Source organism: Eriocheir sinensis, unplaced genomic scaffold, assembly GCF_024679095.1.
Source record: "Eriocheir sinensis breed Jianghai 21 unplaced genomic scaffold, ASM2467909v1 Scaffold265, whole genome shotgun sequence".
NCBI lineage: Eukaryota > Metazoa > Arthropoda > Malacostraca > Decapoda > Varunidae > Eriocheir > Eriocheir sinensis.
Genome location: NW_026111571.1, coordinates 243,443 through 269,795, shown reverse-complemented (window position 1 = coordinate 269,795; position 26,353 = coordinate 243,443). Strand labels below are relative to the sequence as shown.

At 44.1% G+C, this 26,353-nt stretch overlaps 1 protein-coding gene across 1 annotated transcript in view; it reads left to right on the top strand.

Moving 5' to 3' along the window:
* The window catches only part of LOC126991365 (nephrin-like), a 175,526-nt gene that overhangs the window by 10,819 nt on the left and 138,354 nt on the right, over nt 1-26,353 (top strand). The window contains exons 2-3 of the mRNA XM_050850124.1: nt 99-231; nt 13,708-13,880. Coding sequence (XP_050706081.1) covers nt 99-231; nt 13,708-13,880 — 306 coding nt within the window. The remainder of the gene's footprint in view (nt 1-98; nt 232-13,707; nt 13,881-26,353) is intronic.

Genomic DNA, 26,353 nt, shown 5'->3' with positions numbered 1-26,353 from the left:
TCCCTTCTCCTATTATTCCTTCCCCTTCTGTCTCTCTCCGGCATATGACCACAGATGTTGCGCCCACTAAACGAAACTTTCCAACTTTTCCTCGGCAGCGGTGTGGCGTCGCGTGGAGGCCGTGGATGGCGGCGAGGCGGTGCTGCCTTGCCATGTGGCGCGCGCTGAGGCCGGGGACCGACTCTATGTGGTGCTCTGGTACAGGGATAGCAGCGTGGAGCCCGTCTACAGGTGGGTGGTGGTAGTTGTAGTAATGGCAGTAGTAGTGATAGTAGTAGTAGTATTTTTTTTTTTTTTTACGTCTGAACCTATAGCGCCGGTAGGTTTGCTTGAGGGGCCTGTATGATAGTCGGCCCCAACCCGTCATGGGGGAGGCAAGTGTTTATAGTGGCGCCATCTTCTCTTGGCTCATGCTGACCCCCGGAACTCCTTCTTGATTTACTTGGACGGTTTCCTCTAGAGTCCGGGTTGATGGGTGGTCTTCAGGACAGCATGTGGGTAGTTTTAAGCCACTCGGCGGTGACTGAAAAATCCCAGGTGGTAGCGTGGGGATTCGAACCCGCGTCGTACATCACGCGGTGAATGTGGGCCCAGCACGCTACCACTCAACCACCGCCTACCCATATAGTAGTAGTAGTAGTAGTAGTAGTAGTCTTTTTCATCATAATAGATATATAAACACGTTACATAGCGCTAAAATTATGTTCAGAAAAAAAAATCCCTATGAAGAAATGTAGTAATGATAGTAGTAGTAGTAGTAGTAGTAGTAGTAGTAGTAGTAGTAGTAGTAGTATTTTTCACTATAAAATAGTATAAAATAGTAGTATTTTTCATTATATATATAATAGATATATAAACACGTTACACAGCGATAAAATTATGTTCAGTTAAAAAAAAATCCCTATGAAGTAATGTAGTAATGGTAGTAGTAGTAGTAGTAGTAGTAGTAGTAGTAGTAGTAGTAGTAGTAGTAGTAGTAGTAGTAGTAGTATTTTTCATTATCATAAATATATATATACGCGTTACATAGCGATACAATTATGTTCAGAAAAAAAAATTCCCTATGAAGTTTTGTACACAAGATTAAAACGGTCATAAATCTTGCCAACTTGAAGATACCCATGGACATACTAACACAACCTCTACAAAAGCCTTAACTAGTGTGGGTGTGTGGAAGCCTTGTCAAACTATCACCAGGCTCATATAAGAGTGGTTCAGTTGACAGCCACAAAACATCCGAGGCCTGCGTCAGTCCTCGCGTCTCTGTGTTCACTCAATTCGGGGTCTCAAAATATCTCGTAGTAGTCGTAGTTGTAGTTCTTGTAGTAGTAGTGGAAGTTTTTCGGTGCTGTTTTGGTATGTTATCTACCTCGTTATTTTTGCCTTCCTGGTACGGGTCTGTTTTGGAGTGTTATCTACCTTTCTAAATCAGCAACGTTTCACTCGTTTCACACACAGCTCAGTTCCCAAACTCACGTTTCACACTCGCGAAGATGACGACGTCACGATTATGTCAATGCTGTGTCTGTCTCCGTCCGTCGACAAGTGCACAGTCCTACTCGTGAATTTTACGGCGACATAGTGCCGTGTTAGCCTAATCAGCTGTGCAATTACGCAGTTAGCATGTAACTTTCACATTTCAGGCCCCACGTAGTGACTGTGGTTGAGATATGAAAGAAGTTAACAAGAGGAATATATTCGTTTTAATCTACTCTACTTGAACTATTCGGGTGTTTTTACTTCAATATTTTCTTATTTATTTGACGAGCAAATTCGTTTTAAACTACGCTACTTGAAGGTAGATAACATACCAAAACAGAAAACACATGGTAGATAACATACCAAAACAGCACCAGGTTTTTTTTGGACGTTCGGTCCATGTGGGGAGGCAGTGGCCGAGTGGTTAGCATGCTGGTCCCGTCTTCAATCCCCCGCTACCACCTGGGGATTTTTCCGTCACCGCCGAGTGGCTTAAAACTACCTACATGCTGTCCTGAAGACCACCCATCAACCCGGACTCTAGAGGAACTGTCCAAGTGAATCATGAATGAGTTCCGGGGGCAGCATGAGCCAGGCAAGATGGCGCCACTATAAACACTTGCCTGCGCCATGACGGGCTGGAACCGGCCATCAGGACCCACCAAGAAAGCCTACCGGCGCTATAGCCTCAACAACAACAACAAAAAAACCAATAAGAGTAATGATGAAAATAACTATAAAGAGAGAGTGTGTGTGTGTGTGTGTGTGTGTGTGTGTGTGTGTGTGTGTGTGTGTGTTTGTGTGCGTGCGTGCAATATCCTGATGGTTCCAAACACGGATATTGCCACTACTAATTTCCCCTGCCGTATGTGTGTGTGTGCGTGAGTGTGTGTGTGTGTGTGTGTGTGTGTGTGTGTGTGTGTGTGTGTGTGTGTTATTGCAGTGTATGTTTGTTCGTATGTTTGTTTCCCCGCTATTCATCCTCCCTTATGAACTTTTCTGTTTTGAGAGAGAGAGAGAGAGAGAGAGAGAGAGAGAGAGAGAGAGAGAGAGAGAGAGAGAGAGATCGCAAGTGGTCATATCCTAATGCGGTCATAAAGCACAGTGTTATGGCCACACACACACACACACACACACACAGCCACGTTCAAGGTATAATAAAAAAGTATTATCGGTTAAGATACAGTAATGTCAATTCGTTCTATCATATTAAGAACGTTACGTTGCTCCAAATTTACCGGCTACGATGCACGGATTAATATATTCACTGTGGCCGCCATGACAGTTCTGGCTTGTGATATATGACATTTCGATTCAGACAGATATTCGAATCTATAAGTCCCTTGTGCTCCTTGTCTTACTGTGTGGCTTCGTGGTGCAGTGGTTACCACACTCGGCTCACAACCGAGAGAGCCCGGGCTCGATTCCCGGGCGGAGTGGAAAAATTTGGGCGGCTTTTCCGATACCCTACGCCCCTGTCCACCCAGCAGTGAATGGGTACCAGGTATTAATCGGGGGGTTGTGTCCCGTCTCCTGGGGTCTGTTCCCTTCTCCTATAATTCCTTTCCCTTCTGTCTCTCTCCGGCATATGACCACAGATGTTGCGCCGACTAAACAAAACTTTCCAGCTTTTTTTCCTTGTCTTACTGTGTGGCTGTGAGACATGGACGCTGAACAGTGGCTTGGAGAGGCGTGTCGACCCCTTTGGTACAAGTGTCTCCGCTGGGTCACGGGGCATCACTGGAATGACATCGTGTTGACCCAGCGACCACTCACTCCATGAAGCTGAATCGAGGTCTGTTACCAGCTTAGTCCATGAACGCCAACTCCGGCAATATAGGGACACGGAACAGGCGTTGAGTGGGCGTTTAGGAATAGTAGAGAGCGCTGGTGTATAGGCGGTGAATATTCCTGAAATATTAGCTCATTCTCAGACGTTTCGGGACTCACACACCCACATTTGTTAAGGCTTTGGTAGAGGTTGTGTGTTAGTATTTCCCTCGGTAATGTTATGAGCCTGGTGATAGTTTGACAAAGCTTTGGTAGAGATTAGGTTGGGTTAGGATAGGTTAGATTTGGTTAGCTCAGGTTAGGTTAGGTTAGGATAGGTTAGATTTGGTTGTCCTGAAAACCACCTATCAATCCGGATTCTAGACTCTAGTATCAAAGATGAGCTCCGGGGGGGGTAGCATTAACCAGTGCAAGATGGCGCCACGATAAACACTTGCCTGTGCCACAACGGGCTGGGCCGACCATCAGGCCCTGTCACGAAAGCCTATCGGCCCCACAGTCGAAAAACATTGAAAAAATAAAAATAAAGGAGAAGAACTGAATGAAAAGGAAAGGGAAAGAAAGGAAGGAAAGGAAAGGAGAGTAATAAAGAAGGGAAGGAAGAAAAGAGAGAAGGAAAGAAGGAAGGAAGAGAAGGAAAGAGAAGGAAGAGAAGGAAAGAAGGAAGGAAAGAATAGAGAAGGAAAAGTTAAATAGTGTTGCGCTCTCTCTCTCTCTCTCTCTCTCTCTCTCTCTCTCTCTCTCTCTCTCTCTCTCTCTCTCTCACACACACACACACACACACACACCACCACCACCAATGTTCTTATGGCAACAGATTTAAAAGTTGAAACAGTTCATTTATTAACTGCTTCCTCCTCCTCCTCCTCCTCTTCTTCCTCCTCTCCCTCCTCCCCCTCCTCTTTCTCCTCCTCCTCAACCTCCTCCTCCTTTGTGTAGAACGTATTTTTAAACCCACTCTTCCTCCTCCTCTTTTCCTCATACAACACGACGCGGCCAAACCAGGAGTCACATTTCCATTTTCTACACAAATGCACGCAGTCTGTTACCCAAAAAGGACGAAATTAGGGCGTATATTGCAACCGAGAAACCAGATGTGGTAGCCATCACAGAGACTTGGGTCAACTCTGCACATCAAGTATCTGAGCTGTCATTTCCCGGGTACGAAAGCTTCCAAAAAAATCGAATGCACAAGAAAGGAGGAGTAATTTGCTACTTAAAAAGTACGCTCCCTGCCATAAAAAAATAGACATATAGGACGCAGAGAATTACGACTCCGTCTATGTGGAAATAACTGCGAATAGTAAGAAACTAACACTTGCGACCGTATACAGGCCTCCAAAACAACAGGCAGCCGACGACACTGCCCTGTACGAAGAGCTTCACTCTTTAACACAAAGTAAAGAAGCAATAATAATTGGGAACTTTAATTGCCCTAACATTGACTGGGGACAATTGACTGGAAATCAAGAGGGTAACAGGCTTATAGAAATGGTGGAGGATTCGTTCCTCACTCAAGTTGTAACTCAACCGACAAGAGAAAACAATCTGCTGGATCTGGTATTAGTACTCATTCGCGACTGTGAAGTTGGTGAAAAAATTAACGGTTGCGATCACCACATAATCCGTTTCAATGTCAACATATGTCACAAACTCGTAGACAATCCGTCAGTGATACCAGACTACAAAAAAGCAAATTTCAACCTAGCCCGTGAGCTGTTTCCCTCTGCGACCTGGGACCAACTTCACCTAACCGACAATACAATCGACAACGTGTGGAAGAACTTCAAAGATAAGCTTTTGGGAGCAGAAAAGGCTACAGTGCCTACGAAACCCAGGCCAGTAAATGGTGCCGTAGATCCACCGTGGATGACCAGAGATATAAAAAGGGCGGTAAACTTAAAAAAAAGGAATTATAACCTAATGAAAGAGAATGACACGGCCGAAGCCCGTATACAGTACCAAAACAGCCTCAGAGCTTGTCGTACCCTTATTTGGAGTAGTAAACGCAACTACGAAAAACAAATAGCGCGTGACATCGACAAACTCAAAAAAACTCTTCACATACATCAGACCGAAAAAGAAAGTAAAATTCAATATTGGTCCCCTGACAGACGAGACTGGAGCTGCAACTCAGGACAGTAAACAGATGGCCAGAATCCTCAACAGTAACTTCGCATCCGTATTCACAGTCGAGGACAACGAAACCATGCCCGAGAGCCCTGACCCGCCGAGGGGAGTCCCGCCCCTGAAAATTGACTCAATATGCGACCAAGAAATGAAAGAGTATTTGGATAAACTCGACACGAACAAGTCAACAGGACCTGACGGTTTGTCCCCGCGGTTATTAAAAGAGCTTAAACAACAAATACTTCAGCCACTCACTAACATATTCAACCAGTCAGTTCAACTGAACAAGGTCCCGGAAGACTGGAAGATGGCGAACGTAACACCGATTTTCAAAAAAAGGAGACAAAAGCGTTGCATTAAACTACAGGCCCATAAGTTTGACATCAGTGGCAGGAAAAATACTCGAAAAGATTATTAGAGACAAACTTGCTAAGTTTCTAGAGAACAATAATGTAATCTCCGACACCCAGCATGGGTTCAGAAACAAGCGCTCCTGCCTAACGAATTTATTAGACTTCTTCCAAGGTATATATAAAAACTGGGATGCCCACATCCCCAGTGATGTTATATACCTGGACTTTCAGAAAGCCTTCGACAAGTTACCGCACGAGCGACTCCTTCAGAAACTGCACTCGGCGGGCATTGGAGCCAATCTGATCGCGTGGATAAAAGATTGGCTCACAGGCAGAAAACAACGAGTACTACTCAACGGACAGCCTTCCGATTGGCTTCCAGTCACTAGTGGAGTGCCTCAAGGGTCAGTGCTTGGACCCATTCTCTTCATCATATATATCAACGACCTCGAATCAGGACTGAAATCCACAATATCGAAATTTGCTGATGACACCAAAGTGGGGGGAGAGGCCCTCACAAAGACCGACTGCAAAATCATTCAGAAAGACCTCAATCACATTATCGAATGGTCGGAAAAATGGCAAATGTCCTTTAATGTTGACAAATGCAAAGTCATGCACATTGGCTCCAGAAATAGTAACCACACATACATCATGAATGGGAGACCTCTGCAAGCGATGCAGGAGGAAAAGCGTCTTGGAGTCACTATCAGCAGTGACCTGAAACACGCGAATCACTATAAAAAAAAGCATACAACAAAGCCAACACTATATTCGGGTTCAAAGCGAGGAACTTCGAGTGTAAAACACCAGACGTGATGCTATCCTTGTATAATTCCATGGTAAGACTGCACCTCGAGTATGCAGTACAGTTCTGATCTCCTAATTACAGAAAAGACATTGATTTACTTGAAAGGATTCAACGACGCTCCACGAAGATGATACCAGCCTTGGGCTCACCTGTACGAGGAACGACTCAAGCGACTCAATCTCTTTACATTGGAGAAAAGATGCCTACGAGGGGATATGATTCAAGTCTTCAAGTATCTAAAAAAATTTAATAACGTCGATTACTCCAAATTCTTTGAACTGCAAACCAACCTAAGAACTAGAAATAACGGCTAACCCATTCAGTCTAGTCGATGTAACACAGACATCGGAAGGATTTTCTTTTCAAACCGAGTCATCCGTCACTGGAACAATCTTCCTTCAGAAGTAGTAAATGCGAATACCATCAACTCCTTCAAATATAGAATCGACCGTCACTTCGCTGCGTCGGGAGTAAACTGAATATTGAGGTGCTTTCATCTGCTCCTCAATATCGAGGTGCTTTCATCTGCTCCTTAATATCGAGGTGCTTTCATCTGCTCCTCAACGTCGAGGTGCTTTCATCTGATCCCCAGGCCCCAAGTGGCTGTCGAGCAGATTAAATCATCTCAGCGGGCAACCTCGTAATGAGCCAATAGGCTTTTTGTTCCCTGCATTTCCATGTTTCCATGTTTCTCTTTCCTCTTCCTCCTCTTCCTCCTCCTCCTCCTCCTTCTCCTCCTCTGTTCCTTCTCTCTCCTCTTCCTCCTCCTCCTCCTCCTCCTCCTCCTCCTCCTCCTCCTCCATTTTTCCCTTACTCCTCTTCCGAGTGGCTCCCGGTCACAAGTGGAGTGCCACAGGAGTCAGTGCTGGGACCCATACTTTTCATCATATATATCAACGACCTAGAACTAGGATTAAAATCCAATCTTTCAAAATTTGCCGACGACACAAAGGTGGGTGGGAAGGTCCTCACGACGGCAGACTGCGAAATTATCCAGAGAGACCTGGACCAGATCACTCGGTGGTCGGAAAAATGGCAGATGTCCTTCAACACTCCCAAATGTAAAGTAATGCATATCGGATCCAGAAACAGCAACCACATATACCACATGGGTGGCGAACCACTACATGCTGTGCAAGAGGAAAGAGACCTCGGGGTCACCATCAGCAGTGCCTTGAAACAAACAGAACACTGCAAGTCCGCCTGTAAGAAAGCCAATACAATGCTTGGGCTCATATCGAGGAACTTCGAATACAAGACGCCGGGAGTTATGTTATCCTTGTATAATTCGCTGGTAAGGCCCCACCTAGAATACGCCGTGCAATTCTGGTCTCCTAATTACAGGAAAGACATTGAATTACTTGAGAGAGTACAGCGCAGCGCCACGACGATGATACCATCACTGAGGACGAAGCCCTATGAAGAGCGACTCGAGCGACTCAACCTCTTCACGTTGGAAAAGAGACGCCTGCGGGGAGACATGATACAAGTCTTTAAGTACCTGAACATGCTCAGCAACGTTGATCACTCCAAACTCTTCACGCTACAAACCAACCTGAGAACAAGAAACAACGGAAAAACAATTCAAGCAAAGCGATGCAATACCGACATCGGCAGGAGTTATTTCTCGAATAGAGTTGCTCGCCACTGGAACAGCCTCCCTGCAGAAGTGGTTAGCGCAGAGACCATCAACTCCTTCAAGAAACGCATTGATCGCCACTTTGCTGCAACGGGTGTGAACTGAACGTTCCCAAGAGTAGGTACACAAGTGCTTTAATCCTTCCCTGCAAGCCACTCCTATGGCAAACGGATTGATTAAATCACTGAACGCAGGCAGCCTAGTAATGAGCCAACAGACTTTCTGCTGCCTGCTAGTCCATGTTTCCATGTTTCCATGTTTCCATGTTTCCTCCTCCTCCTCCTCTTCCTCTTCTTTTTTTTTTCAAACGTCAGCTTCTCGCCTCTATTTTTTTCTTCCTTTTCTTTACTCTTCGGATTTTTTTCTTTCGCTTTTTTCCTTCTCCTTTTTTTTTTCTTACTTCTCCTCCCTCCTTTTTTTTTATTTTCCTCCTCCTCCTCTTTCTCCTTCCTGTCTCTCTCCTTCCTTTCTCCTCCTTCACACTTTCTCCCTCTCTTTATCTATTTTCCTTCCCTTTCTTTCCTTTTCTTCCTTTCTCTTCCCTTCTTAATGTTGGTTAATAATAGTAGTAGTAGTAGTGGTAGTAGTAGTAGTAGTAGTAGCAGTTGTATTATTATTATTATTATTATTATTATTATTATTATTATTATTATTATTATTATTATTATTATTATTATTATTATTATTATTATTATTATTTCTTCTTTTTCTTCCTCATGAACACATTTTCGTGTTTAGATCTTTATATGTTTGGTTGGTAGTAACACATAACAACGGAAGGAGTCTACAAGAGTTTTTTTTTTTTCTTTTTCTTTTTCTTCGCCTTCTCTTGTTATTTATCATTCGCGGTTATTCTGTTTTTCGCGTTTTTATTTCATTCCCCTTTTTCGTCTTTTCAGCTTTGGTTTTCTGGTCTTTCTTTCATTCCTGTTTATTTCGTTATTCTTTTCTTTTATTTTCGTTTTTTTTATCTCCTTGTTTTATGTTATTTCTCTCTTTCATTCCCTTCTCTTCTTTAGAGTCTCGTCCTCAGCTGTTCCATAATTCGTAAGAACGTAAGGAGTCTGCAAGAGGCCTATGGTAGGTCTATTCAACTCAGCCCCTGTGAGTCTAGCCCCAACTGACCTCACTAGCCATGAACTTATGCAGCCTCTTCTTGAATGTGTCTGTTGTATTGGGAGCTCCTGTAAACCTAACTCCACCTAACTTTACTATCCATGAACTTATCCAACCTCTTCTTGAATGTGTCTGTTATACTGGCACGCACTAATACTAATACTAAGGCAGCTCCTGTGAACCTAACCCCACTTAACCTCACTATCCATGACCTTATCCAACCTTTTCTTGAATGTGGCTATCGTATTGGCACGCGCTAATACTAATACTAAGACAGCTCCTGTAAACCTAACCCCACCTGACCTCACTAGCAATGACCTTATCCAACCTCTTCTTGAATGTGTTTATTGTATTGGGAGCTCCTGTAAACCTAATCCCACCTAACCTCACTAGCCATGAACCTTATCCAACCTCTTCTTGAATGTGTCTATAGTATTGGTACTCACTAATACTAATACTAAGGCAGCCCCTGTTTACTTAACCTAGTCAAACCTCACTATCCATCAACCTATCCAACCCCTTCTTGAATGTGTCTGTCGTATTGGCACGCACTGCAGTTTTTCCATGCTTTGGCTGGAGGGATGGGGGGGGGGGGGGAGCCTTCGCCTTTGCTGTCCTTCATCTTACACCTTTGATTAAATAGTCAGTGTAGCTTGTCACAAACAGCCTCGTAAGGACCAGCAAGTCTGCGGCTGTTTCTTCTTCCTTTGTGTTCCTTTGCTCCTCCTCCTCCTCCTCCTCTTCTTTTTACCTCCTCCATACTTTTCCTCTCCTTGCAGCTGCTCTCGTTTCCCTCTCCTTCCTTCTACCTCTCCTACTCCTCTTCCTCCTCCTCCTCTACTCTTCCCTCCTCTCCTCTCCTCTCCTCTTCCCTTCCCTTTCCTTTCTTTCCCCCTTCACACTCCTCCCCTACATTTATTTCCCTTCTCCTCTTTTCTTTCCTTTCCTTTCTGTTCCCTCTTCCTGCTCCATCTCCTCCTCCTTCTCCTCCTCCTCCTCCATTTCCTCCTGTCCTCTCTCCTGCACTGCCTCGCGAGCTCTTCAAAAAGGTTCGAAACACGTGTTAGCGAGAAGAAAAAGGGAGAGGAGGAGGAGGAGGAGGAGGAGAAAGGAAGGAAAGAAGGAAGGAGGGAAGATAAGTAGAAAGGATGGATGGAAATAAGGAGGAAAGAGAGAAAGAAAAGAAGGTGGGATGGAAGGAAGGAAGAATGGAAGGAGGGAAGAACAGACGGAAAAGAAGAAGAGGAGGAGGAGGAGGAGGAGTTGCTGTTGTTGTTGTTGTTGTTGTTGCTGTCTAATATAACTGGGTAAGGACTCCTATATATCCCTCACGTATCAGTGCTGACTGTCCAACTTCTCAATGCAAGAGTTCATCAGTATCTTGATGCTCTTATCCCTTTCACTGGCAAACTCTAGAACACCCTTCATTACCGTGTTTTCTCTTCCTTATGACTCTCCCGTGTCACAATAAGCTCTCCCTTCCTAGACCAGTTCCTCCTTTAAAAGCAGTTCCTACAATATCAGCGGGCTTTTATTATAGCAAGGGGAACATCAGTGGCATATAGAAAGAAGCAAAAAATTGTATTAGTAGCAGTAGTAGTAGTAGTAGTAGTAGTAGTAGTAGTAGTAGTAGTAGTAGTAGTAATAGTAGTAGTAGTAGTAGTGGTAGTAGTAGTAGTAGTAGTGGTAGTAGTAGTAGTAGTAATAGTAGTAGTAGTAGTAGTAGTAGTAGTAGTATTTTTTTTTTTTTTTTTCATTGATTGCCTATTGCGCCGGTAGGCATCTTCCCGGTGGGGCCTGATGGTCGGCCCAGGGCTTCTTCCAGGTGGGGCGTGATGCTCGGCCCAGCCCGTTCTGGCGCAGGCGAGTGTTTATAGTGGCGCCATCTTGCATTGGCTCATGCTGCCCCCCGGAACTCGTTCTTGATTCGCTTGGACGGCCTCCTCTAGAGTCCGGGTTGATGGGTGGTCTTCAGGACAGCATGTGGGTAGTTTTAAGCCACTCGGCGGTGACTGAAAAATCCGAGTGGTAGCTTGGGGATTCGAACCCGCGTCGTCCATCACGCGGTGAATGTGGGCCCAGTACGCTACCACCTACGCCACCGCCTGCCCTAATAGTATTATTATTATTATTAGTAGTAGTAGAGGGGCTGCTCGTGTAAGAAAATGATATTTGTAATAATCAAAAAAGGGTCAAAATCAGTTGTATAGTATCTTGATGCTCCACAAACCGAAGGTGTTCAAGTCATAGGCAGGGGGGAAAGCCAGACAGAGGAGAGGCTGTTTTTAGATATTAGTAATATTATGGAGCAAATAGGACAAGAACATATAAGTCATTGGAAGTAAAATCTGTGGAAATAATCACAGGCAAAAACTCTCCCTCCAAGGTAACATTGACCTCAGATGTTTTTTTTTTTTTTTTTTTTACAACAGAGGTATCAGTTCAAGGGCATAAAGTTACAAATGTGAAAAAAAAAGCCCGCTGCTCACTGCTCCTAAAAAGAGTTAGAGGAGTGGCCGAAAGAGAGGTCAATTTCGGGAGGAGAGGTGTCCTGATACCCTTCTCTTGAAAAAGTTCAAGTCGTAGGTAGGAGGAAATACAAATGAAGGAAGATTGTTCCAGAGTTTACCAGCGTGAGGGATGAAAGAGTGAAGATGCTGGTTAACTATTACGAAAGGGATTTGGACAGTATAGGGATGAGCTTGAGTAGAAAGTCGTGTGCAGCGGGGCCGCGGGAGGGAGGAAGGCATGCAGTTAGCAAGTTCAGAAGAGCAGTCAGCGTGAAAATATCGATAGAAGATTGAAAGAGAGGCAACATGGCGGCGAAATTTAAGAGGTAGAAAACTATCAGTAAGAGGAGGAAAGCTGATGAGACGAAGAGCCTTAGGGCCATATTTTTAAACCTTTCAAGGCCCATGAACACAACTTTGACAACGCTTTCACGGGTAGTTTGGGTGGTAGTGTGACAAAGCTTCTGTAACATGAACGTGGAAATAGCATTAATCACAACGCTATTAATATCCTTTTCGGTCTTTGGAAATAGCTGATGTGAGAGGCGGGAGCGTCTGAAAATACCAGCCTTAGACTCCACTCTGTCCAAGAGAGCTGTGTGAGTGGAGCCCCCCCAGACGTGAGATGCATACTCCATACATACTGCATACTTCAAATAGGCGTTATTGGCCATACACGCGACCCCACGACGTACCTTTCCTGAAGCCAAATGTCCAAACACGGCGCCTGATGGTGGGGAAAAAATATAGGTTGGTATTATAAGACACTCTCGCTTCTAACATCAACTATTTATAAAGGTCAAAGAGGGAGGCAATTGAGTTCTAATGAGTGTTTCATTATGTTCATGGTACAGAAGAAGGGTCAAACTACCACCAGGGTAAAAAAAAATACCCCTGGAAGTGCCCAAAAGTCCTAGGAAAGCCTTGTCAAATAGGCGAACTTAAGCGACAAAATGTTTAGTTGGCGGTGGCTGAGTGGTAGCGTGCTGGGCCCATATTCACCGCGTGATGAACGACGCGGGTTCGAATCCCCAAGCTACCACCTCGGATTTTTCAGTCACCTCCGAGTGGCTTCAAACTACTCACATGCTGTCCTGAAGACCACCCATCAACCCGGACTCTAGAGGAAACCGCCCAAGTGAATCAAGAAAGAGTTCCGGGGGCAGCTTGACCCAAGAGAAGATGGCGCCACTATAAACACTTGCCTGCGCCATGACGGGCTGGGGCCGACTACCATCCAGCCCCCTCAAGCAAGCCTATCGGCGCTATAGGTTCAGACGTGAAAAGAAAAAAAAAAGTCCAAATACGGCGCCTGATGGTTGGGAACATATATAGTTTACCCACTACTCGTAGGGTGTAGCTTTACCCTAAGTCTGTATATACCAAGTCAAGTCACTCTGCCTCAAAACTGCGACCGGTACGCGCAGGGGGCGGTTTTGGGGCGGAGCAGCGGGATGATGTCACTTGGAGCTAAAAAACAACAACAACAAAACAAAAAAAACGCCAGTTCAGGGGTGACTAAAGTTGGGGCCGTGTGTGCACTCTGGATGTGCATTCTCGCCTTCTTTCACAGCGCGTTCAGGCAAGCCACTGACGAAAAAATATGCCTTTTTATTGTGCTATTGCGTGACTATAATTCCAATACCTACAAACGGCGGTGTGGGGTGTGAGGGAGGGCATGTTGAAGTGATTGATTTAAATTAGTCCGCCTTTCCTCGTTTTCTATATTTCCCTGTTTCTACATTCTCTAGCTTGGCTCCAAGCAGTGACGTCACGCATAAACCACGCCTCGGCCGTCTCCTCCCACAAACCTGTATATGACTTGACTTGCTGTATATATAGACCTAGGCTTTACCACTCTTTCCTCTCCCTCCCCAGCTATGACAACCGGCCGGGTATTCTGGCGGGCCCTGAGCAGCGTCACACTCTGCGGAGCCGCCAGTTGGATGGCCGCGCCTCGTTCCGTCCTGGCCAGCTGCCCGCCCTGCACATCAACCCGGTGCGCGGCGAGGACCAGGCGAACTACACCTGCAGGGCGGACTTCAGGATAGGTGAGCAGGGGGGTGATGTTATCGGGGCCTGCAGCTTTGCCAGATTATCGTACGCATGCAAAAAAGAAAGAAAACCACCAATATTTAACAGTTTCAACGATAACTATTGCAAAAGAGAAAGAAAACCACCAATATTTAACCGTTTCAATGATAACTATTGCAAAAAAGAAAGAAAACCACCAATATGTATCAGTTTCAACGATAACTATTGCAAAAAAGAAAGAAAACCACCAATATTTAACAGTTTCAACGATAACTATTGCAAAAGAGAAAGAAAAACACCAATATTTAACAGTTTCAACGATAACTATTGCAAAAAAGAAAGAAAACCATCGATATTTAACAGTTTCAACGATAACTATTGCAAAAAAAAGAAAGAAAACCATCGATATTTAACAGTTTCAACGATAACTATTGCAAAAAAAAGAAAGAAAACCATCTATATTTAACAGTTTCAACGATAACTTTAATTTCCTATCATTACTAGTTATCGTATACGAGAGTCTTAGGATAGGTGAGCAGGGGAGGGTGGAAGGGGGGCCCGCAGTGTTCTCAAATTATCGTACTTATCGCATTGCAGCACTTTCCGTTCGATAACTATTACAAAAAAAGAAAGAAAACCACCTATATTTAACAGTTTCAACGATAACTATTGCAAAAAAGAAAGAAAACCACCAATATATAACAGTTTCAACGATAACTATTGCAAAAGAGAAAGAAAACCACCAATATTTAACAGTTTCAACGATAACTATTGCAAAAAAGAAAGAAAACCATCGATATTTAACAGTTTCAACGTTAACCTTAATTTCCTATAGTTACTAGTTATCGTGTACGAGAGTCTTAGGATAAGTGAGCAGGGGGGGATAGTAGGGGGGCCCGCAGCGTTGCCATATTATCGTACTCATAGCATTGCATCAGTTTCTGACCGATAACTATTTCAAAAAGAAAGGAAACCACCAATATTTAACAGTTTCAATAATAACTATTGCAAAAAAGAAAGAAAACCCAATATTTAACAGTTTTAACGATAATTATTTCAAAAAAGATAGAAAACAACCAATATTTAACAGTTTCAACGATAACTTTAATTTCCTATCATTATTAGTTATCGTATACGAGTCTTAGGGCTGATAATTGTCAATACAATGCTCAGAGTACGATACTTTGGCAACACTTATGTGGATTCGATAAACAAAAACTCCGACTCCGATTAAGACAAAAATTCCGACTCCGACTAAGACAAAAATTCCGACTCCGACTAAGACAAAAACTCCGACTCCGATTAAGACAAAAATTCCGACTCCGACTAAGACAAAAATTCCGACTCCGCCTAAGACAAAAACTCCGACTCCGATTAAGACAAAAATTCCGACTCCGATTAAGACAAAAATTCCGACTCCGACTAAGACAAAAACTCCGACTCCGATTAAGACAAAAATTCCGACTCCGACTAAGACAAAAACTCCGACTCCGATTAAGACAAAAATTCCGACTCCGATTAAGACAAAAATTCCGACTCCGATTAAGACAAAAATTCCGACTCCGACTAAGACAAAAACTCCGATTCCGATTAAGACAAAAATTCCGACTCCGACTAAGACAAAAACTCCGACTCCGACTAAGACAAAAATTCCGACTCCGACTAAGACAAAAATTCCGACCCCGACTAAGACAAAAATTCCGACTCCGACGAAGACAAAAATTCCGACTCCGACTAAGACAAAAATTCCGACTCCGACGAAGACAAAAATTCCGACTCCGACTAAGACAAAAGCTCCGACTCCGATTAAGACAAAAATTCCGACTCCGACTAAGACAAAAATTCCGACTCCGACTAAGACAAAAATTCCGACTCCGACGAAGACAAAAATTCCGACTCCGACGAAGACAAAAATTACGACTGCGACGAAGACAAAAATTCCGACTGCGACTAAGACAAAGGATCCGACTCCGACTAACAAAATTTCCGACTCCGACTAAGACAAAAATTCCGACCCCGACCGACTCCACACCCCCTTACTTTACCTCCCCGACACAGCCCCGTGACCTGTGGAACTATTGAGCCCTTTTGCGTGACTTTCCGAGAGTTACTGACGAGTTTGGGAGCGGCGGGGCGTGAGACAGGCGACCGCGCTCCCTGGAAACGAAGCTGTGAAGATACTTTTGTGTGTGTGTGTGTGTGTGTGTGTGTGTGGGTGGGTGGGTGTGTCGGGATATTATGATTAAGCTGTCATCAAAGGTAGAAAATTGACCAGATTGTTATTATTATTATTATTATTATTATTATTATTATTATTATTATTATTATTATTATTATTATTATTATTATTATTATTATTATTATTATTATTATTATTATTATATTCTTCAAGTCCTTCTTTTTTTCTTTTTCTTTAGTTTTCTTCGCCTTTTCTTCTACTTATCTTCATTTTTTTTTCAAGTTCCTCAGGATTTCTTCTTTCAAGTTCTTTTCTTTGATTCAAGTTTCCTTCAAGTCTTCAAGTTTTCTTCAAGTTTTCTTCTGATCCTTAACTTCTCTTATACTCTTCTTTTTCTTCACGTAGTCTTCAGCTTCTCCTCTTCCCTTCAAGTTTCCTCCAAGGTATTCCCAACAGATTAGTTTCCTGGTACTAGCAACAGATTTTTCTACCAATATTCACTTCAACGCATCCCTTCCAGTCTCTCTTTCGTACTTAACTCCCTGCTTCTGCCTCGGCCATTCCCTGCATCTTGGGGCTTTGTGGTGCAGTGGTTAACACACTCGGCTCACAACCGAGAGAGCCCGGGCGGATGGGAAAAATTTGGGCTGCTTTTTCGATACCCTACGCCCCTGTCCACCCAGCAGTGAATGGGTACCAGGTATTAATCGGGGGTTGTGTCCCGTCTCCTGGGATCTGTTCTCTTCTCCAATAATTCCTTCCCCTTCTGTCTCTCTCCTGCATATGACCACAGAATTTACGGGATTTTCGGAAGTCCAGACCTTTCAAGAACCCCATGGCAAGTTTCTCAACCCCTGAATCATCTTAGTCATCCTCCTCTGCACTGATTCTAACATTTTGATATCTATTCTATAGTAAGGTGACCATAACTGAACCGCATAGTCAAGATGAGGTCTAACTAATGCTAAATATAGTTTGAGGAAGACTTCGGCGCTTCTGTTGCTTACGCTCCTTGAGATAAATCCCAGTACCCTATTTGCTCGATTTCTAGCTTGAATACATTGTGCCCTTGGACGGAGATCAGAGCTCACTAAGACCCCTAAATCTCTCTCGCACCCAGACCTGCTTATGAGAGCGTCATTTAAGCAATAGTTCCCTTGGCCACTCCCAACTTCGTCTCTTCCCTTCCTTCAGCTTCCCTTCCTTTCCCATCCTTTCCCTTCCGACCCCGCCAACTCCCTTCCCTGACCAGACTGTCAATCACTCCCCTGCCAGGAATTTCTCAGCTGTGTCGACACTTTTGAGACGTCACGAAGCGCTCCATCCCAACTCTTCATTTCTGGATCTTCTTATTCTTCTTCTTTTTCTTCTTCCTCTTCTTCATCATCATCTTCTTCTTCTTCTTCTTCTTCTTCTACTTCTGCTTTTTTTTCTTCTTCCTCCTCAGCTTTAATATCCAACCTCATCAACCTCTTTCTGTCTAAAGCCTCTTCGCTCTTCCCTTCCTCCTCCTCCTCCTCCTCCTCCTCCTCAGCTGGGTATACGGGTGAAGTGTTTTCACCTCAGGGAACTAGACGTCCCTGCCTTGTATAGTCTCAGGTCACCCTTGGACAAGGTGTAATACCTGATTTGTCTCCCGTGCCAGGGTCACGGTGAAGCCTCTGGGCAGCAGCAGTGGTGGATTGGACTGCAGGCAGAGGATCTCTTTATGAGACAATAGCTGGAGTTCCAGGGTCCTAGTCAGCTGGACCGTGCCTAGTTATTTAGGCCTGCGGTGTAGAGGAGTGTGGCGACCTCTACACTAAAAAGCCTCCCTGGGAACCAGTTGTCGGTGTGAGCTCCCCGTCCCTCCCCTCTATCGACGGTACTCCCATCCCTATTCTGCATAACAGATGGTTCTTGTTTTCTCCTGAAAGAGATGTCTTCCGCGGCCATTTGAGGTTGTACCTCCCGGCTTCTAGGTGGAGTTTCTGAGGGTTTTTCTTATACTCAATGAATATTTCAGCTTTTTGGTCTCTCAGGAAGGGCGTCTGATACTCTCTAGAGTTGGTGGAGAACACCTGGTGACAGGTGCCACTGGCCAGGCCTCGAAAGGGCCGCAGAGTTGGGTTAGACGTTTCGGAAAGTGGGAACGAATTGCTGGTTCCTCTCCTTCCTTGCCAGCTCTGCTCTGTGTGACTACTCCGGCCCCGTTCTATGGGACAAAACTTCGAGGACAATAGCTGAAAAGCGCCGGGTTGTGAAATTCTCTTTCGTGACCGAGGCTCAGGACAAGCGATTGGTCTTTGAGGCGTTTTCAAGACCCTGTGGGAGCGAACTCCCAGTGTTGGAGGCATCGAACACAGCAATATCTAATTTCCATGCACACTTTTTATCCAATTCAATTTATGGTCAGAATTTAAGTTATTTCGAAAGCGCTTTTAATATTTGCCCAAACTGTTAACTCGCTTAAATTTCTAGCAATGCCTTCTAACCTTGAGTGTGACGCCTGTCCTGGACTCAGTACTTCCAGCTGAGTAGAACTTGCCGCCTCTGCGTTCAAAGATTACAACTTCAGAAGGCTGTGACTGAATGGAAAGTCAAACATAATGCTCTTGAAAATAAATTCGAAGCCCTTCAATAATTTGTTGCAAGCAATGTGGCAGTGAATCCACCATTGATGGTGGAGAGGCCCTCCGCCGAGACTGTGCCCTCTCCAGACGGATCTCCTGCTTCACGGGAGGACGTGTTACCTGTCTCACAGGTTGACTCCCAGCTTGCCTCACTGGCTAACCTCCAGCCTGCCTCACAGGCTAACCCCCAGCCTGCCTCACAGGCTAACCCCCAGCCTGCCTCACGGGCTACCCCCCAGCCTGCCTCACAGGCTAACCCCCAGCCTGCCTCACAGGACAACCGCCAGTCTGCCTCACAGGCTGACCCCCAGCCTGCCTCACAGGCTTACCCCTAGCCTGCTTCACAGGTTAACTCCCAGCCTACCTCACAGGACAACGTCCAGCCTGCCCCACTTAACGCTTCTTTGAGGGCCAGAACTGCGGATTGGAGAGCCAGGAAATCCTGGTAGAAATGTCTTACAATAATTTAGTTAGAGTAATAGTAGAGCGGCAAGAACAGCATATACCACAGCGAACACTTAGAAAAGAAAACAATGATCCTAAGTGGATGACTCGTGGACTAAAACACGAGATTGGGTTAAAGAAGGGAATTTATCAGAAAATAAAGAACGGGGAAACACATCTCAGGAGCCGGTACGTCGAACTATCTAGATTAGTTAAGAAAAACACCAGGATAGCAAAAAAGAACTATGAAATCAAAGTAGCAAATGAGGCGAAAAGTAATCCTAAGGGCTTCTTTCAGATGTATAGAACAAAAACACGGGAGAAAATTGGACCGCTGAAATCAAACACAGGGGAGCTAGTAGAAAATTTCGAAAATATGAGCACATTGTTGAAAGACTACTTCCTTTCAGTATTCACACAGGAGGATCGAACGACTATACCGGAAAGAGTTCAGGTGTACGAGGGCGGGGATGGCGATAAATTGAGGGATATAATCATTACCAGGCAAGTAGTTCAGGATGAGATAGATAAGCTTAAGAAGAACAAGTCGCCAGGTCCTGACGGGATATTTCCGAGGGTATTAAAGGAGTTAGGTGATGTAATCAGTGACCCACTAACCGACATCTTTAAGATGTAGGTAAATACTGGCTATGTGCCGAGCCTATGGAAAGTAGCTAATGTGACGCCGATTTTTAAAAAGGGGGACAGGTCAGTTGCTTCAAACTATCGCCCAATTAGCTTAACATCGGTTATAGGGAAGATGCTGGAGTCCATAATAGCCAGGAACATTCGGGAGCATTTAGAGAAACATAGCTTAATTCACGACTCGCAGCATGGGTTCACAAAAGGTAGGTCATGCCTCACCAATCTCTTGTCCTTCTACAATAAAGTATTTGAGGCGGTTGACAGAGATGAAAATTATGATGTAATCTATCTTGATTTTAGTAAAGCGTTTGACAAAGTTCCTCACCAACGACTGTTGCTTAAATTACAGGCTCACGGAGTAGAGAGTAAAGTTTTGAACTGGGTCAAGGCGTGGCTTAGCAATAGGAAGCAAAGAGTGCAAATCAATGGTAAAATATCTGACTGGGGATGTGTTACGAGTGGGGTCCCACAAGGTTCGGTATTAGGTCCACTTTTGTTTATTATTTATATCAATGACTTAGACACAGGAATTAGCAGTGATGTTAGTAAATTTGCAGATGATACCAAGATCGGTAGAGTAATTGAGTCGGATCAGGACGCTAGTATTCTCCAAGGTGAACTCAACAGATTATATGACTGGGCGGATAAATGGCAGATGGAGTTCAATGTAGGGAAGTGCAGTATTCTGAGTGTAGGTAGGAACAACCCCTCACATAACTATTGCTTAAATGACACTCTCATATGTAGGTCTGGGTGCGAGAGGGATTTAGGGGTCTTAGTGAGCTCTGATCTCCGTCCAAGGGCACAATGCATTCAAGCTAGAAATCGAGCTAATAGGGTACTGGGATTTATTTCAAGGAGCGTGAGCAACAGAAGCCCCGAAGTCTTCCTCAAACTATATTTAGCATTAGTTAGACCTCATCTTGACTATGCGGTTCAGTTCTGGTCACCCTACTATAGAATGGATATCAAAATGTTAGAATCGGTGCAGAGGAGGATGAGTAAGATGATTTAGGGGCTGAGAAACTTGCCATACGAGGAAAGACTCAAACAGTTAAACTTGCATTCTCTAGAAAGGCGAAGGGTGCGTGGAGACATGATCGAGGTTTATAAATGGATGAAGGGCTTTAATAAGGGAGACATTCATAAGGTTTTGTTGGTAAGAGAACCGGGTAGGACACGAAGTAACGGGTTTAAACTGGATAAATTCAGATTCAACAGGGACATAGGCAAAAATTGGTTTACTAACAGGGTGGTGGATGAGTGGAATAGGCTTAGCAGTCATGTGGTGAGTGCCAATACAATTGTCACATTCAAAAATAGACTAGATAAATTCATGGACAGCGATATTAGGTGGGGTTAGATACACGGGAGCTTAGGGTCAAAGGAGCTGCCTCGTACAGGCCTACCGGCCTCTTGCAGACTCCTGCGTTCTTATGTTCTTATGTTCTTATGTTCTCTTCCTGCTTCACAGGATGTCGGGTTCCAACCTGTAAGGAATGGAGCCAAACCAAAGCAGGCAACCAAGGATTTATTGACCCCCACTACCTTCAATAGGTTCCAGGTGCTGGCTGACACCATGGAGGATGAGTTTGAGACTCGCCTAGTTGGGGACTCCATGGTGCGTGGCCAGCTGGATGAGTTCTGTGGTCGTTCATCAAACGGCCGCTGACAACGTTACTACTATCTAGGTGCCAGACTGGACGACATCACCGCAGCGTGCGATGATGTCACGAGAAATGACGACCGAAACACCCTCTTTGTCATTCACGCGGGGACAAATGACGTAAAGACAACCCGTTCTGAGGAACTGCTTGAGAAATACCGCCGCATGATCAAGCAGTATAGACGTAAAACGGATGCCAGTAACATCATAATCTCAGGAATCCTTCCGAAGGTCGGTGCTGAATCTAGCTTTTACAGTAAGGCCTTCAGCACAAACAACAGACTTCAGTCCCTTTGCTCACAAGAAAACGTCCAGTTCGCTAACTTGTGGAACAATTTTTACCACGATTCAGACTTGTTCCTTCCTGATGGCATTCACTTAAACCCTGTTGGAGCAGCCCGTTTCGGGAGGCTGCTCTGTGACCAAGTGGCTCTTCGAAAGCCAAAAAACGCGGAGGCGAGAACACCAGGAGCTCCACCGTAAGGGAGCACTCAGCCCGCGAAACCCCTGACTCGAATCACATTAAAGCTTGCTATGTAAACGCTCGCAGCCTACGTAACAAATTTAAAGACTTAGAAGTCCTCGCAGCTAAAAATCATAATCATATCATCGGAGTCACAGAATCTTGTATAGACACTTCAAATAGAGATTTCATTGCGGAATATAGATTACCGGGTTATACCATCTTTAGTCATGAAAGAGAGAACAGACAGGGTGGAGGCGTTATCTTTTATATCCACAACTCTCTCCATTCAGTATCCGTGAAAACAGATATTATAACCAACGTAGACACGGTCTTCATTGAAATTAAAAATAAATCTCGTAAAATAGTAATTGGACTTATCTACAGACCGCCAAGGCAGACTCTTGATATTGACCACGCATTAAGTGAGTTATTATTAGAAACAAGTAGCAGTTGCGAGGCAGTAATTGTTGGGGACTTTAACTTGCCAGTGAAAAGATGGGGTGAGCCGTTGAACTGTCATACAGGGCTCGACCTGTACACAAATTTACTAGAAAGGGATTTACATCAACAAATAATATACTTGACCTTATCTTTTCAACGACAGCTGATCTAGTTAACGAAGTAAATGTTGGTCCAATTTTTAGTTCTAGCGATCACCGAACAATCACATTCAGCATCAATATGATAGAAAGTAAAGTAACTCCTAGTAAAGAAAAGGTGCCTGATTATCAGAGAGCGAATTTCGTAAGACTCCGATCAATTCTAAATAATTCTGACTGGACTCAAATCACGACGGAAACAGATATTGATAAATCTTGGGGGGCCTTCACCACAATATTGAACAATGCCATAAGTATATGCGTACCCTATCGTAACAGACGTTCAGCTTTAAGAAGAAACCCGAACGGTGGAATAACGAAATTCAAAATAGCCTATCTCTTAAAAAAACGCGTATACAGTAAATACATATCAACTCAGAGTGAGGCTGACAAACTAGAGTTGGACAGAATTCGCCGCGAAACCAAGAAATTAATAAAACGAAGCAAGAAAAATCTTGAAGAAGATATAGCGGAGACGAGTAAATCTTAGCCTCAAGAATTTTTTAGCTATGTGAATAATAAAAAGTCACTCACCTGTGGTATCGGACCGCTTGCTAATGATAATGGTAACCACACGAACGATGAAAATGAAATGGCTAGAATCCTAAATAACTTTTTCGCATCCGTATTTACCGACGAAGATTGTTTATCACCTCAACCGCCGGGGGTTAGAAGGACCGAAAAGGTGTTAAGTGGCGTGCTCATCGTAGAAAGTGACATTTTACGCACAATTGAAAAGATTAAAGTAAGCAAAGCTCCTGGTCCAGACAAAATTACCCTACGGTCTTAAAAGAAATCAAGCATCAAATTTGTAAACCGCTCTCCATCATATTCAATAAATCTTTAACAGCTGGAAAAGTTTCGTCGGATTGGAAACTTGCAAATGTCACACCAATTTTCAAAAAGGGGGACAAGTCTCATCCAGGAAACTATCGACCAATTAGCCTGACATCGATTGTTTGTAAGTTAATGGAGATTATCATTCGCGACAATATGGTGAAATTCTTCGAAGAAAATAATATAATAAATAATTCGCAACATGGCTTCCGTAGTAAACGTTCGAGTTTAACTAATTTACTTGATTTTTTCTATTATATTTTTGAGGTGTTCGATGAAAGCAGATCAGTAGATATCATATATCTGGATTTTCAAAAGGCATTTGATAAGGTCCCCCACCAACGATTGCTCAGCAAACTAGTGGCGCAAGGTATCTCGGGTAACATTCACAATTGGCTTGTGGACTGGCTCTCTGAGCGGAAACAGAGAGTAGTTCTAAACGGTGTTACATCTAACTGGCTCGATGTCAGAAGCGGCGTACCTCAAGGATCAGTGCTTGGCCCCATGCTCTTCTTAATTTATGTTAATGATATCGATGATGGGCTCACTTGCAAAGTATGAAAATTTGCTGATGACACAAAAATTGCTAGTAAAGTAAATGCGACACTCGACGAAGAAGCTTTACAATCAGATCTAGATCGACTTGCACGTTGGGCCAATCAATGGCAAATGAAATTTAACGTTGACAAAAGTAAAGTGTTGCACATCGGAAAAAATAACAATCGCGTTCGGTACGTAATGAATGGCCAACAACTTTCTGCAGTAAGTAAAGAAAAGGATCTTGGAATCACTATATAAAGCGATTTAAAGCCCGGTCAGCATTGTTCAGAAGTAGTTAAAACTGCAAACAAATTGGTTGGCTTCATCGGACGAGTCTTTAATAATAAATCCGAAAAAGTAATATTAACACTGTATAATTCGTTGGTTCGACCCCGTCTAGAGTACTGTGTACAGTTTTCGTCTCCCTACTACAGAAAAGACATAGAAAAGTTGGAACGGGTTCAACGAAGAGTAACAAAGATGATTCCAAGGTTGAGAAATTTATATGAACAGAGGCTTAAATAAATAAATTTATTCAGCCTGTCAAAACGAAGAATGCGAGGCGATCTAATAGAAGTGTTTAAAATGTTTAAGGGATTCAGTGATATTAATGCGGAGATTACTTTACAATTGATAGATCAAATAGAACAAGAAGAAATCACAATTTGAAGATAAGTGGTAAAAGATTCTCGTCGCTCGAAGCTAAACACTTCTTCCTCAATCGAGTTGTCAATGTTTGGAACTCTCTACCTTGTGATGTCGTTGATAGCACAACAGTTACGGCCTTCAAGAATAGATTAGACAAGTGTTTTGAATCCAACCAGCAACTAAGATATTACTCATTGTCGTAATAAGGTTAAGTTCTTTCGAATACTGGTGTCCTTGTCCGCTTTTATCGCCCGGTTAGTGGTAGCAGTAATGGTAGTTCTTTCCTCTTTCTTACATAATTTCCATGCAGTTTTTTCCGTGCTGCATGGTTATTTTTCCTTTCCTGCCAGCTTTGGCTGGAGGTATGGGGGTGGGGAGGAGCCTTCGCATTAGCTATGCTTCATCTTCCACCTTTGATTAAACAGTTAGTGTAGCTGGTCACAAACAGCTTCGTAAGGACCAGCAGGTCTGCTGTTGTTTGTTCTTCCTTTGTGTCATTTGTGTCCTCCTCCTCCTCCTCTTTTATTGTCGCCTCCATTTGTCTCTTTCTCGAAATCTTCGTTCTTGTTTTATGGTCTTGATGTTTTCTTTTTTTCTTCTTTTTTATCTTCTTCCTCTTCTTCCTCCTCCTACTTGTCTTCCTCCTCCTCCTCCTCCTCCTCCTCCTCCTCCTCCTCCTCCTCCTCCTCCTCCTTCCTCCACTTCCTTCTATTCGTTTCCTTCTTCTCCCTCCTTCTCTTCCTCCTCCTTTTTCATTCTATTTATCTCCTCCTCCTCCTCTTGCTTCTTCTCTTCCTCTTATTCCTCCTCCTCCTCCACCTCCTTGTCTTCCTTTTCCTCTTTCTATAATATTCCTTTCGTTCGTATTTTACTCTTTTGAGGTCTTCCTATTCTTCTCTCTCTCCTCTTCTTCGTCGTCCTCATCCTCCTCCTTCTCCTCTTCCTCCTCCTCCTCTTCTTCCTCCTCCCCCTCTAATTTTTACTTCCTTTTCCAACTCCTCTTTCCGTCCTTCATCATCATCATCTTCCTCCTCCTCCTCCTCCTCCTCCTCCTCCTCCTACTTCTCCTCCTGAAGACTCTCAAGTGTATTGTCCATAAGTTTGTCTTTTGTTTGTTTTTTTGTGTTCTGGTAATTCCGACGAGAGAGAGAGAGAGAGAGAGAGAGAGAGAGAGAGAGAGAGAGAGAGAGAGAGAGAGAGAGAGAGAGAGAGAGAGAGTTGGGTTCTGGGATCATAGCATTAGCAGTAATATCAATTCTTAAAGCAGCAGAAGTAGTAGTAATAGTAGTTGAGGCGGTGGCCAAGTGGTCAGAGTGCGGGCGTGGTCATCCCTCGGACCTAGGTTCCAGCCCCACCGATGTATGCTCAGTTTTCTACCATCGCTGAGTGTCTGAAGATTACCCAACATTAACTTCACCAGGGGGCAGCATGGGCCAGGCAAGATAGGGGAGGCGGTAGGTGAAGGGATAGCGTGACGGCGTCACGCTCAAAACGACGCGAGTTCAATCCCCGCCCGGTGCCACCAAGCTGGGATTTTTCAGCCGCCGCCGAGTGGCTTATATAAAAAAAAATCAACCCGGACTCTAGATTCTAGGATGAAAGATGAGCTCCGGGAGGGCGGCATGAGCCAATGCAAGATAGCGCCACTATAAACACTCGCCTGCGCCAGAACGGGCTGGGCCAGCCATCAGGCCCCACCGGGAAGAAGCCTTGGGCCGACCATCAGGATCTATCGGGAAGAAGCCTTGGGCCGACCATCAGGATCCACCGGGAAGAAGCTTTGGGCCGACCATCAGGATCCATCGGGAAGAAGCCTTGGGCCGACCATCAGGATCCACCGGGAAGAAGCCTCGG